The 12332-nt window shown below is 40.7% G+C and overlaps 3 protein-coding genes across 7 annotated transcripts; 1 reads left to right on the top strand and 2 right to left on the bottom strand.

Annotated features, from left to right (window-relative positions):
* Window positions 1-440: 440 nt before the first annotated feature.
* Window positions 441-1632, top strand: LOC135672952 (transcription factor PCF2-like). Its single transcript, XM_065181522.1, has one exon. It carries the CDS (start codon window positions 536-538, stop codon window positions 1529-1531), a length of 996 nt encoding a protein of 331 aa, XP_065037594.1. The 5' UTR covers window positions 441-535; the 3' UTR covers window positions 1532-1632.
* A 2435-nt stretch (window positions 1633-4067) lies between these two features.
* Window positions 4068-7513, bottom strand: LOC135672953 (4-hydroxy-tetrahydrodipicolinate synthase, chloroplastic-like). Of its 2 annotated transcripts, none has more exons than XM_065181524.1 (3): window positions 6420-7513; window positions 5659-5739; window positions 4068-5148 (listed from the first exon to the last, which is right to left on the bottom strand). In XM_065181524.1, the coding sequence occupies exons 1-3, from the start codon at window positions 6488-6490 to the stop codon at window positions 4221-4223; spliced, it is 1080 nt and encodes a 359-aa protein (XP_065037596.1). In that variant the 5' UTR covers window positions 6491-7513; the 3' UTR covers window positions 4068-4220. The 2 variants fall into 2 exon arrangements, with proteins under 2 accessions (XP_065037596.1, XP_065037595.1); XM_065181523.1 differs by having other exon boundaries at window positions 6375-7513.
* A 151-nt stretch (window positions 7514-7664) lies between these two features.
* On the bottom strand, window positions 7665-11677 carry LOC135581431 (barley B recombinant-like protein D). Of its 4 annotated transcripts, none has more exons than XM_065181525.1 (3): window positions 11524-11677; window positions 9641-9722; window positions 7665-8887 (listed from the first exon to the last, which is right to left on the bottom strand). In XM_065181525.1, exons 2-3 carry the CDS (start codon window positions 9707-9709, stop codon window positions 7931-7933), a joined length of 1026 nt encoding a protein of 341 aa, XP_065037597.1. In that variant the 5' UTR covers window positions 9710-9722; window positions 11524-11677; the 3' UTR covers window positions 7665-7930. The 4 variants fall into 4 exon arrangements, with proteins under 4 accessions (XP_065037597.1, XP_065037599.1, XP_065037598.1 ...); XM_065181527.1 differs by having other exon boundaries at window positions 9641-9717; window positions 11524-11675; XM_065181526.1 differs by having other exon boundaries at window positions 11539-11645.
* Window positions 11678-12332: the final 655 nt, after the last annotated feature.

Consider the following 12332-nt stretch of genomic DNA (forward strand, 5'->3'; position numbering starts at 1 on the left):
TGGAAAACGCGGAACCCACTGGTGGGCCACGCTTAAATCCAATAAAAGGTGGGTACGTTCTGGGGTCGATGTGACAGGAGATTAAGTGTATTCCAGTTGCAGTTTTAACAAGGGACGGGGCCCAAATTCCCGGAAAGGGGGCCCCATGCCCGCGTAAATGAGACGAGATGTATTCAAGAGGGCAGCAGTGGGGCCAGCCCTATGGATCCAAGAAGGGAAGGAGTGGCACGGATGCATTACAGGAATTGCGGAGCCTGGGAAAGGACCGACGGTGCCAAATCCCAGAACTAACCCTTTCGGGCGAAGACCGAGACAACACGCGTGGGCCAGATCGCGATCCGACGGTGGAAGGTGCAATAGAAGCGGGGTCCAGTTGGAATAGGACTCGGATTCGCCGTTTAGTGGTGGTGGATGATAAGATAAAGAGGCGCGGTGGGTTTCTTAGGGTTTTGTTGGTATCGTGATTGATTCTTTGGACAGCGCGGAGGGGAAAAGAGGACGAGCTCTCCGTGTGCAGGGACGGTGACGAGGAAGTATGGATTCCCGGAAGCTAGAAGGGAAGACCGACTCCCGGCCTAGCGGTGGCGGAAGCGTTAGCGGTCGACCGGTGGCATCTGCGCCGCCGCCCGGTATTATACCCGTCCATCGGTTCATCGTTCCCAAACCCGAGCCGATGGAGATGATGGGGTTGGGGGCGTTCCAGATCCTTCGGCGACCAGCATCACGGAATAAGGACCGGCACACCAAGGTGGAGGGCCGGGGCCGGCGGGTCCGGATGCCGGCGGCCTGCGCCGCTCGGATCTTCCAGTTGACGCGCGAGCTTGGTCACAAATCCGATGGCGAGACCATAAAATGGCTCCTCGAGCAGGCGGAGCCGGCGATCATTGCCGCCACCGGCACCGGTACCGTCCCCGCCATCGCTACCAACGTCGGCGGGACGCTCCAGATTCCCACCGAGGCGTCGTCCTCTGCGCCGCTGACCTCTACATCCGCCCCCGCAGCGGACGGCGGAGATGCGCCCAACAAGCGGCGGAAGAAGCTTCAACCGTCGCGAAGCGAGGGCAGCGTCGCCGGTTACTTCCCCCTCCAAGACCCGCTGCTGCCGGGTGGCGGCACCATCTCGATACCGGCGGGACTGGCCCCCTTGGGCGCGAGCGGGACGCAAGCGGTGATCCCGGTCTGGGCGATGGGGGGAGGCGGCGGTGCAACGGGATCGATGGCGATACAGCCGGGGGCGCTGTGGATGGTGCCACCCTCGGCTGCCGTGGCGGCGGCGCCATCGAACCAGGCGCAGATCTGGGCGCTTCCGCAGGGGCCTCAGATTATCAATCTGGCGTCGGCCCAGCCAATTTCCACAGCCACGGTGCTCCCTATGGACTTAGCGGGCACACCGGCCGCAGGAGGGAAGCAGGAGTTACAGTTGATGTCGGGGGCCGGCGTGCAGTGCCCCCGACATCAACAATCAGTAGAGGACGATGAAGAGGAGGAAGACGACGACGACGACGAGGACGACAGCAGTCACGACGATTAGTATCAGGATTAGGATTAGACTCTTTAACATTGAAGGGGTGCAATTCTCTTTTGGTTAATTGTATTTTTCGTAACTCTTTGGATAAAACCCTTCTTTAATTACTCGTCTTACTTGTGGGACCGTCGCGACTGCCGTCAATTACCAAGCAGACTGGTGAGGCGTGTAGTTATGCGAGCTGGTTGACGAACGAACGTACGTAAATCCAATTTGGTTCTGTAAGATTCGCTCGTGGAGGGAACAGTCAAAGTCAAACAGCAAAGCTAAGGGATGGGCGGGCGTCTGGCGGTCGGTCGGATCCTGGTCTTGCCCCGTATGGTGGTCCCCCATCTGGGATAGGTCCGGTACGCTCGACCTGACCTTGCACGTATCGTCATCGTTGTGACATACGTGGTTGGTCGATCGCGGTGGGCTCCACCCACTGCGAGTCTCAATCTCATGGGCGGTCCAGCTGTTTTGAGAACATACGATACACGTAATTTTTTGTCCTGCTATTTGCACCCCACAGTTCTGGTGGAACGATTTCTATGGATCTTTTAAACTCCTGTTGCTCGATATTACATGGCTACGCAATTACTTCTATGGATCTTTTCCTATTATCTTCTCTCTCACTGTTACTTATAATTGTTGGTCCAAATACTCTAAAATTTTCATGAAAGCTTTAAATTGGACATAGATAAAGATATATTAATTTTTTTTATATTTTTAGAGATTTTCTTTATTTTATATAATTTATTTAAAATCTGAATAGTTTGTGATTTTTTTTTTTCCAAATCCAAAACATGATGGATCTTTAGAATTTTTTTAGCTTTTAAACTTTTCAATCGATAACTTATCGTAAAAAATTGGTTCGAAAAAATTACACCCTGATATCCGATACACTATTTTCGAATCAAACCAAAAACAATGTGTCACATATAAGAATGAGTCCAAATGTTTTAAATTTTTTAAGAAAATATTGCATTAGAATATTTATTATATTTTTAATTTTAAAGATTTTTTTCGAAATTTTTTAGATTTATTCAGAATCTAAACAATTTATTAATTTTTTTTTTATTTTCTAAGTATTTTTTTTATTTTCATCAAAATATATTCGATCTATGTAATATTTCTCGATATTTAATCTTCTAAATAGAAAGACAAAAAAAAAAAAAATTAATGCATCGCATATAAGGATCGGTCTAAATAATTTAAAATTTTTATAATAGGTTTGACTTAGACTTAGATGGACATATATCACTCTTTTTCTATTTTATAATTTTTTTCATTTATTCAAATTCTAAACCATCTTTAGTTTTCCTATTTACTTTTATTTTATTTTCACTAAAATATGATGGATCCAAATAATAATTGAAAAATAGTGCTAGAAGGAGGGTTCGAGCCTAAAAAAAAATTAAGAAATATTGATGTATGATCAAAAAATTTAATGAATAATTAGACTCTCAAAGATTATGTTTAATAATGTATGGTTAAAAAAATTAATGGATAATTATACTTTGAGTAATTAGACTAAAAATGAAAATAATGCTAAAAGGAAGGCTTGAACCTCAAAAAAAAAAAAATCAAGAAATATGGATGTATGGTTAAAAAATTGAATGAAAAATTAGATTCTCAATAAACAAAATGGATAAGACAAATTACAATTTTCATGCATGGCATTCGTCATGTTATTATAGGGCTTGCATCGATTATATTCTTTTTTGCATCTAATATTCATTTGTTCAATCTTACTCATTATATTAATGTTTTAGACTATTGTTCAATAAATTTTGTAATCATTCATCATATTTCTTAAAATTTTGGAGGTTCAACCCTCCTAGCATGATTTATCTACAAAATCATATTTCTTAATTATTTCTTTTTGGGGTGGGGGGGGGGGGGGGGGGAGGAGGTTCATGCCCTCCTTGTAGCTTTATTCTTCGATTTTTATTTATTTTTTATAGTCATTATCTAATTGTACATTTAATTTTGTAATCATACACCATTGACCATAATCTTTGATCGGCTAATTGTTCATTAGGTTTATAATCTTTTTCCTAATTTTTCAGAGGTTCGAGCCATCCTCCTAGCGTTATTTTCTTACTTTTCTTACAATTTTTTTTTATAACCGTAGTCTAATTGTCCTCTAAATTTGGACAAACTTTGATTTTTGAGGCCAGAAATTGTGAAGATGTCAATTAAATTGGTCTGATAGGATCATATTTATAATTGACAAACTTTAATTTCTAAAACCAAACAGTACCACTTCAAAGGCAAAAAGGACTCCTCATTCCGCAATATTCTAAAAGAAGAGCAGTTTCAATAGGGCAATCAGATGTCAATCTTTCTGAAGACATGCAATTAATCTCACGGGCCCTTCAACCAATATTTCTATCACAATGGTTATAGGAAACTACTCTCATTCTTGAGTCCATACATCTGTAAAGCAACAACCAACATAATGATCATTAGAAGAAGAAATTATATAGCTTGCTGGGTTAGGAGAGTCCAAATTACTGTTAAATGCTTTCTGTGATGGCTATGAGGAAAAAAGAGAGAAGAACCTCAAATCAACTATATATATACCATATGGAAACTTTGACAAGCACGACAGCTAGATTATTTGCTTTCTGATCATAGATCATAGAGTTTTACTCCATTAATGGCTTACATACTATAAGGGAAGAAACTTGAGATAATGGACCATGTATTGTCAGTACCTGCCTACCAGTATAAAGTCGTCTTCATCAAGAAACTCAACATCTTTTTCGCCAATGAAATTCTCACGACCAAGCGACTCCACGATGCGTACAAATTCACGTCTCCTTGCACGAGGAAGAGGGACATAGGGCAACCTGAACACAGGCCTAATTACTCCCAGCTGCGCAAGGGCAGTGTTAAGGCCGATGGGATTCGGCTCCTGGAACAGCCATTTGATCAGAGGCATCAGCTTTGCGTTCAATGAAGGATTTTTCCCTTGAAACATGAGCTCATGCATCAACCCTGGAACAAGATTGCTAGCAACAGATATGACTCCAGTTGCTCCAAATGCCCACCTAGAATCATGACATTCGTCATCATTCCCACTCCATATCACAATCCCTTTATCTACATAACCTTTGATCCTATCATTTCCCATGCACTCCTTGACACCTGCCATGTTAGGATTCTGCGAGATCGTGTGTATCACCGAGGGTGGAATATCCTGTCCAGTCCTTGAGGGCACATTATATATGATAGTTGGGCCCATAGAAAGAACTGCCTCAAAATGTGAGACCATTCCCTCCAAGGATGTCTTCCCATAATAAGGATTGATATGAAGAGCTGCATGCATCCCTACAGCAAAACCTTGTTCAGTTGCATGGATTGCTTCTCCTGTTGAGTTACTTCCAGTGTTCCCGATAACTCTTATTGAGGTACCAAAGCAGTTGACAGTGTGACCAATGAGCATGATATGTTCATCCCAGCTCATTAAATGGCCTTCTCCAGTGGTGCCCCCAACTATGACACCTTCAGCACCGTTGATGATTTGCATGTGGATAAGGGAGTCATAAGCTTCAAGGTCAAATCTCCCATCAGGCAAATATGGGGTCTTGACAGCTGTGATCAATCGCAAGCTTTTAATGTCATCAACTGATGTCCTACAATAACAGAAATAGTGTCAAAACAAATTAGAGATGGCAGTGGAACAGTATTTAGCTTATTGCATTTAACCAAAAAAGAAAGTAATAGAACAAAATTAGTGTAGTAATAGACAAGAAAATGTTATTGTTGACCAAAACAGAAAATGATGAAAAAGAGGAGGGTATCACATTGGAGTTTTGTGATGGGTGTAAGAATAACTCAATTCAAACAAGGGGAAAAGTTAAAAGGTTGGATAGAAAAAGAAAAATAATAAAAAAGACAATGACATGGACATAGAGAATATAGCATTACTGGAGTTTCTTCTTGTCTTGACAATGCTTATTGCAAAACACATGTCAATACAAGACTTTCCATTCTCAAGTTGTTCCACAGGTTTACAGTTAGCCACTGTAAGAGATAAAAGAAAATTCATCGAAACAACTACAGAGAAAAACAAAAAAGGGAAACTAAAATATACTTCTACCATGTTATGGTGTAGGCTTCAAACTTCCTGGTGCAAAACCAACCTGTTTTTAACTTCTAGGCTGCGCATTGGAAGATGAATATTTGGAATCATAGCTGATATCAGAGATCTCCATCTTCTAGCCCTGGATATAGATAACTCAGAAATTAGCACATAATGGTCAGTTTACACAAAGCTTATCTCAAAACAAGCAAAGCATGGGATCCCAATGGCATTTGGCCACACAAGATTTCAGATTCTCTCAATTGGCAGATGAAATCCCCCAAGAATGAGACTCGGAGTCCCATTACCCAACAAAACACTAGAAATGGGAATCACTGAATCTAAATGCCATTCTGATGACCAAATCCTGTGATACAAATGTCATTTTATCAGTCTCACATATATTTATACAGCACTGTATTCATATGCACCATGGTGTTAGATTAAAGATGCCATAATCTTACAAAAAATTGGTGTTCCAGGAACAAGTTTATGTGTTTGCAATAGCAGATAAAACAGCAACATAATCACATATATAGCAGTGACTCAATGATCCGAAAGGATCAGCATGCATGAGCATTTGCAAACTGCAATTTTGAATAATTAAATAAAATTATAAATAAATCTACATCCACGCATCTAACTGATCATAAAAAGAGAAAAAAGATCCCAGCTATTGGCCTCAGGCTAAAGGGTGTTGACCAAAAATCCAGTCCAAAAATTAACTAAACATCAAGGAATCCAGTTCGATGGCGAGCAAGAATAGAAGGGCATAACCAGTAGCAGGCACCGGCTGGAGGACAGAAAGACTTGACATTAAACCTCAGCGCCGCCGTTGCCTCTGTGTCGGTCCACGAAAGGGCCGGATTCATCAGCAATAAAGACGGCGTCATCCTGTTCTTTCAATTCGATTAAGGTCTTCTCGTAGGTGGAAAAGGAGACCCCCAAGAAGAGGAGCTCGGGATCTGGATCGGATTCCTGCCTCGCAGCCAGACGATTCAGCAAGCTGTGGTGGGAGTGGTGACTGCGATCGAAATCGGAACCGCGATAGTGGCGGCAGCGGCGGGGAGCGAGGCGAGCGGGGCGGGAAGAAGGACAGCGGAGGCGAACTCCATGGAAGAAGTTTCGTTGCGAGGGCAGATAGGTTTTGGAAGGCTCCCGATGAAGCGGCACGAGTCTTCTCAGGCCGCCTCGCCCGTTCTCGACCCCGTAACAGTTCCAAAATTAGATCCGGCTATCGAGAATTGCACGTGCCCCGATCTTGGACGGTTCAGATTCGTTGTCCAAAACCCTGATCTCCGTCACATCTGTCAGACATTTGCGACGCAACAAAACTGATCTAACCATTTAAACCAAACCCCTTTGCACTACCGCCATTGCCGCTCTCCTCATCTTCTTCAACACGAATGAAGCACACTGCCCTCACTGTTGCAAATGGGGTGAATACTCTCAGCCGGAAGAGTTGGTGATTCGCAATGCAAAACGCATCTTTGTTGCACTCAAATGATACACTTCTTCATCTACTAATCTCATATTGGCTCTCTATAAACATCCTACATCGTTCCACATGAATGAGAAACCACCACTCCAGCAACTGCAGAAAAACTCAAGCCCAGATTTAGACAATGATCAAGTAGAACTAACTTACTGCAAGCAGGGATTTCTGAATCAATAAACTTCCTGAATAAATTGTATAGAATTGATGTAAAAGTAGAAATCAATTACAGTTCCTCATGCTTATAGAAAAACCTAATGATTAATTTGAATACTAAAGAAATTCCATCTAATACACCTGCATTAAACCTCAAGCTTTCATTGGTCAGTTAAGAAGTAATGGAGATTAAGAATGCATATAAACATCTGCAGCAGACAGTAGTAGACCACTAAACTACAGTTCAAAGACCTTTCACCTTACATACCACCTGAAAAGAAGTTTCTGATGCTTTAGCATTACTTTGACTCGCCATCTATCAACTGATAGACCAGGTTAGAGCATCAGGAAGATAGTTCTCCATGGTAACTAGTTTTCAATCATATCATGTTCCTCTGGAGATAGGAAGACTAAGATACCACAATTAGTATCAATAGCACAAGCTATATACATAAGATGATGCAGTATAATCCATCAGGAAACAGAATCCATTTAGAAAAATCTCCTTCCAGGATAGGCAGATACAATTGAGCTCTCAAGCATCAGAAGACTGCACCTCTTAGTACTAGACCTGAATCATACACTATAATTTCAATATAAGGGAAAAGAAAGACCAACCAGAGGCTATTTCAAGTTATAAATGTGTTTGGCATCTTTCCCTTCCCTTCTCCAACAGTCTTCCTCACTTGATAGTAATGTACCGATTTGTGCCATGCTTGGCCCAGTGTTCCCTCAGGTCCACTGGTAGAGATAGATCATGGCCCTCTGATGCAAGCCTGCTTAGAAGCTTTCTGAATGCACTTCCACTCATCTTGCGCCCCCCAACACGGGCATGCCGCTTGTTGGGCATCACCGGTAGTGGGTACATGGAAAGTGTCATTGTGCAACAGGCAGACTGCCATCCTCCATTCCCCCATTTGTAGCATTGGCGGTATTTCCCAGTGCATGAGCAAACAGGAACCGGCATCGTCGTGTCATCATATGCCACCTGGTTCAGGCCCAGGTCTTGACTCTTCCACTCATGATGCTTTGCCATCGAAACCTGCTTTGTCAGATCCTCCCCTATTCCAACTTCACCTCTCCACTCCCCAGCTTTCTTTGCAATCGTGACCTGCTTGCTCAAATTGTCACCTCCACCCCTTTTACTCTTCCTAGGTTTCTTTAATGAAGACGATTGGACTTTGGTCCCCTTCCCTCCCCTTTTGGCCTTCAGGGCCTTCACTCCAGTCTCTGAAGCAGCTGATATGGGAAACATCTCACCTTGTGCATCCTTTTTTTGGCCAGAGGCATCTACCAACTGTTGTGATGGAGGATGGATATGCTGAAGATGCTGCTGGTGGTGGTAGTGGTACGTGTGTTTAGATCCATGGTGACCAGAAGGGCATCCAGGTCCACAGCTAGCACTCATGCCATTCTCACGTGCATATTCAAGAGATGCAATAGCATTGTCACGTTCTACAATGGCATTATTCCTCTCAGCAATTGCAGCATCCCGCTGGAGATATGCCATGTCCTGTTCAACCAAAGCAGTTTTTTTCTCAGAAATGGCAAGATCACGTTCTTGAAGAGCTTTGTCGCGTTCGGCCATGATGAGTTTTATGGTCTGGTTTTCCTTCAGGTGATGCTGAGGTGCCATCCACTAGGACATCATCCAAAAACCATAATAATAAGAGAAATTTAAGCCACCAAGGAGTGATGCGATCGAATGTCTATTAGGCATACTTCAATATGATATGTATAAAAAATCTTCATCACAATTTAGCAGAGAAGAAAAATTAAAAATTTCTGCCTTTAATTTGATAAATAAAACTAGAGAAACGAAAATTTAGGAAAGGCAAGCACAAAATGGCATGTACATTTGAAGTTCGGGAGAACAAAGGAAGCTCTTAAAAGGAAGAGTTTAACCTTAGTTTTCTAGAACCAAGCACCTAAAACAGATCAATCTCATGACCCAGATGAAAATGGTAGAAACTTTGATGAAGCTTTAGTATAGGGAAGACACAAAAAAATAGAAATTATAGTTTAATTTGTTTATAATTACAATAGAGGAACATGCCTTTTCAGTAACTTTATCTCTTGACAGAGAAACAACAAAAAAATGGCAGCTTTTTTCTCAAAGGTTTCAGACAAATTGGCATTAAGGAGGAAAACATGTCATTGTGCTGTCTAACATGACATCCCCTTATAGTAATAACAGGATAAAATGTCCTGTGCTTCAGATGATGTTGTTAAAAGATAAATCAATCACTAAAATGAAAGCACATTTTCTGCTATTTGATCAGTACAAAAATTCATCAGGCAGCTTGAAAAGAACAAAGTTGGGAACATACATACATACATACATACATATATATAAATAAATATCTATATATATGCAAAGTTTCTGCAGTACCTGTGCATGAGATGGTTTGTATTGGTCAGTCTTGTATCTCCCATTCCCCCTCTGCCCACCCTCATCCATAATAATCACTAAACTGCAAAATGTAAGCTTCTAATATGTGCTACATATTATAATGAGAATGTTTGTTGAGCAAGATATCATGAAGAAAAAAATGGCGATTGCTTGCATAGATTAGAGGAAGCAAATTAGGGAAATGGAACTCATGATGAAATTAACACTGGCAATATAGAGAATAAATACTGCAAGAAATAAGCGCTCCCAAATGGACTCAAAACCATCCACTTCAATCAGAAACCTAAGATGGCATCCTTCAAATAAGACATTGTCCAATGGAACAAGAAAAATATATTTATGGAGCAGAATCTGTTTTGAATATTGAAGAACCATGGTATTTTAGCTTCAAATTAACATAGTACCATATGAATCAGGAGTGTTGCTATCCCACCATATCTTAACCGCAGAGGAAGATAGCAAAGTGAGCATAAAACAAAACAGAAAAAACACACACACCTGTGTTAATTTTATAATCTTAAATATAAAGGATTTACCAGCATGATTTCCTTAACATGGTAAACATGCTGAATGCATAATTTTCTGGACATGGGAGAGTCAATTCAGAACACAATAGCCAGAAGAGAGGAAGATCAAAGAAGACTTGAGTAGATTTAATATTAAAAAAGCATTTAATAGTATGGAAACATAGTTTCATTTGACCAACACATAATAATTAAAACAAGATAAATCTGTGTAGTCATGCATATAACAATTCTTATCACTAATTGGAATGATTTACAGCATCCATTCAAGCATGAGTGATCTTTACATTATTGGTTTTGCTTTTGTTCGATAAATATGCAAAATATTCCTTAAAAAATGAATTTTGATGTTCAGGCTTTTTGAGTCTAATAGACCATGCCCAACCAACCAGATCGTTGGTTCCATAGTTGGCTATTTAAGGAAGCTAATCATTAATCTCCTCACAGGACTAGCTAAGGTGTCAGCTTTAATGATCATCTACATTGATTGACAACAATGTAAAAGAATATATATACAAAGCTCCATACATGGAGCAACTCTAACACGAGAGAAAGCATTACTGTCTAGTTACCCTAGAATTATAACCAGTCTGGATCAGACCATCCATGTTGACCCATTATAGCTTATCAAGTAAAAGATGACATTGGCAAGAAATGCCACCCACGCCCTTGATACAAAAACCCCAAAAACCCTCTTTGCCGCTTATAATTAGGACTCGCATAGATTCTGAACTTGAAACATGCAGGCGCAGCAAACTGAAATTACTCATCACAGGCCATTTAAACAGATACATGGCTGTTAGCAGACACACCCGACAATATTGGAAACAAAACAGATCTTGATGGCAAGCATCACAGAGGATCACATTCGTTGGAACTTCAAACTGAAGCCAATAGCAAGCTAAAATCCTAACTGCTTCCACAGTTTGCCGCAGAACAGACAAATACTTTCTTGTCGGCCATTTAAGATCAAGGTGTTCAAAGATCGCTTATGCTAAGAGCTAAAAATACTTACTGAAGCATCACCCAACACTACATTTAGTCCATGCTGCGAAAGGGAGCATTTTTTATCCAAACCCAGATAAATCACATGAGAAGCAAACACATTAATTACAAAGAGTTGCATGGAACCGAAGTAGGGTTTCCAATCCAGGAACACTCTAAAAATCAGATTTTTTACAGAGTCCAACAACAAGAAAACACACATAAAAGATCATAAAGTGGCCAAAGCAGCCCACAAGAAATATTAGGGCAAATACAAAAATCTGAAGTAGATGAAACGAGATCATCATTGAAAACCTAAAGATGAGAATATCGGAGAGGAACAGAGAATATTACCTCAGAGAAATCTACCTGATCTTTTCTTCTGCTGTTCTCTTCTCCTCCGTATCCCGCTACCGGGCCGATGAAACCTCTAAGAAATCACTTCGTCGTCTTCTTCTGGTCTTGCACGCTTTCTCTTTCTACTGTGGCTCTCCTCCTCATCGGTGTTCTGACCCATGGGGTCCATTCCAGGAATTGGATTACATTTAGAATCCCAAAGACTCAGAGCTTAAACCTCCTGTGATTTTTTTACTTTTCAAGACTAATTTAATCGGCTTATCTCTTTTTAAATTATTCTGATTTTTTATTACTATTTTTCTCACTCTATTGGATTCTACTTTTCTTGATACTTGCATAATTTGGCGATTTTTCCTGAGATAGTAAGTTTCGAAATCTATATATCGGGAATGAATTAGTATAGTGAAAAACTTTTATAATTTTAGAAAATATTTTGTAGATTCGAAAAAAATCGATTCGGAAATATAGTAACTTTAAACCGTAAGAAAACGTAAGTGTAGTGAAAACAAGACGAGCAGAAGAAGCAATTTGCTATGAAATGATTTGTAATTAAAGAAGATTGCTCAAAACGAAATGCAAATCAGATTTAGAGTGGTTCGATCAATGTGACCTACATCCACTTTCAGAGTCCTCCTCTGATAAGATCTCCGACGTACACTAAAGGCCTTCCTTTAATAGGTGAAGACCGAACACCTCTTTATAATGCTTTTTCCTTTTCTCGGGTTTAGGAGATGAATCCTTATAAGTCTCACTCCTCTTTCTTGGATGGTTACAAAGCTAAGAGATGAATGAGGAGAACTCTAACT

This window comes from Musa acuminata, chromosome BXJ1-5, assembly GCF_036884655.1.
Source record: "Musa acuminata AAA Group cultivar baxijiao chromosome BXJ1-5, Cavendish_Baxijiao_AAA, whole genome shotgun sequence".
NCBI classification, from domain to species: Eukaryota; Viridiplantae; Streptophyta; class Magnoliopsida; order Zingiberales; family Musaceae; genus Musa; species Musa acuminata.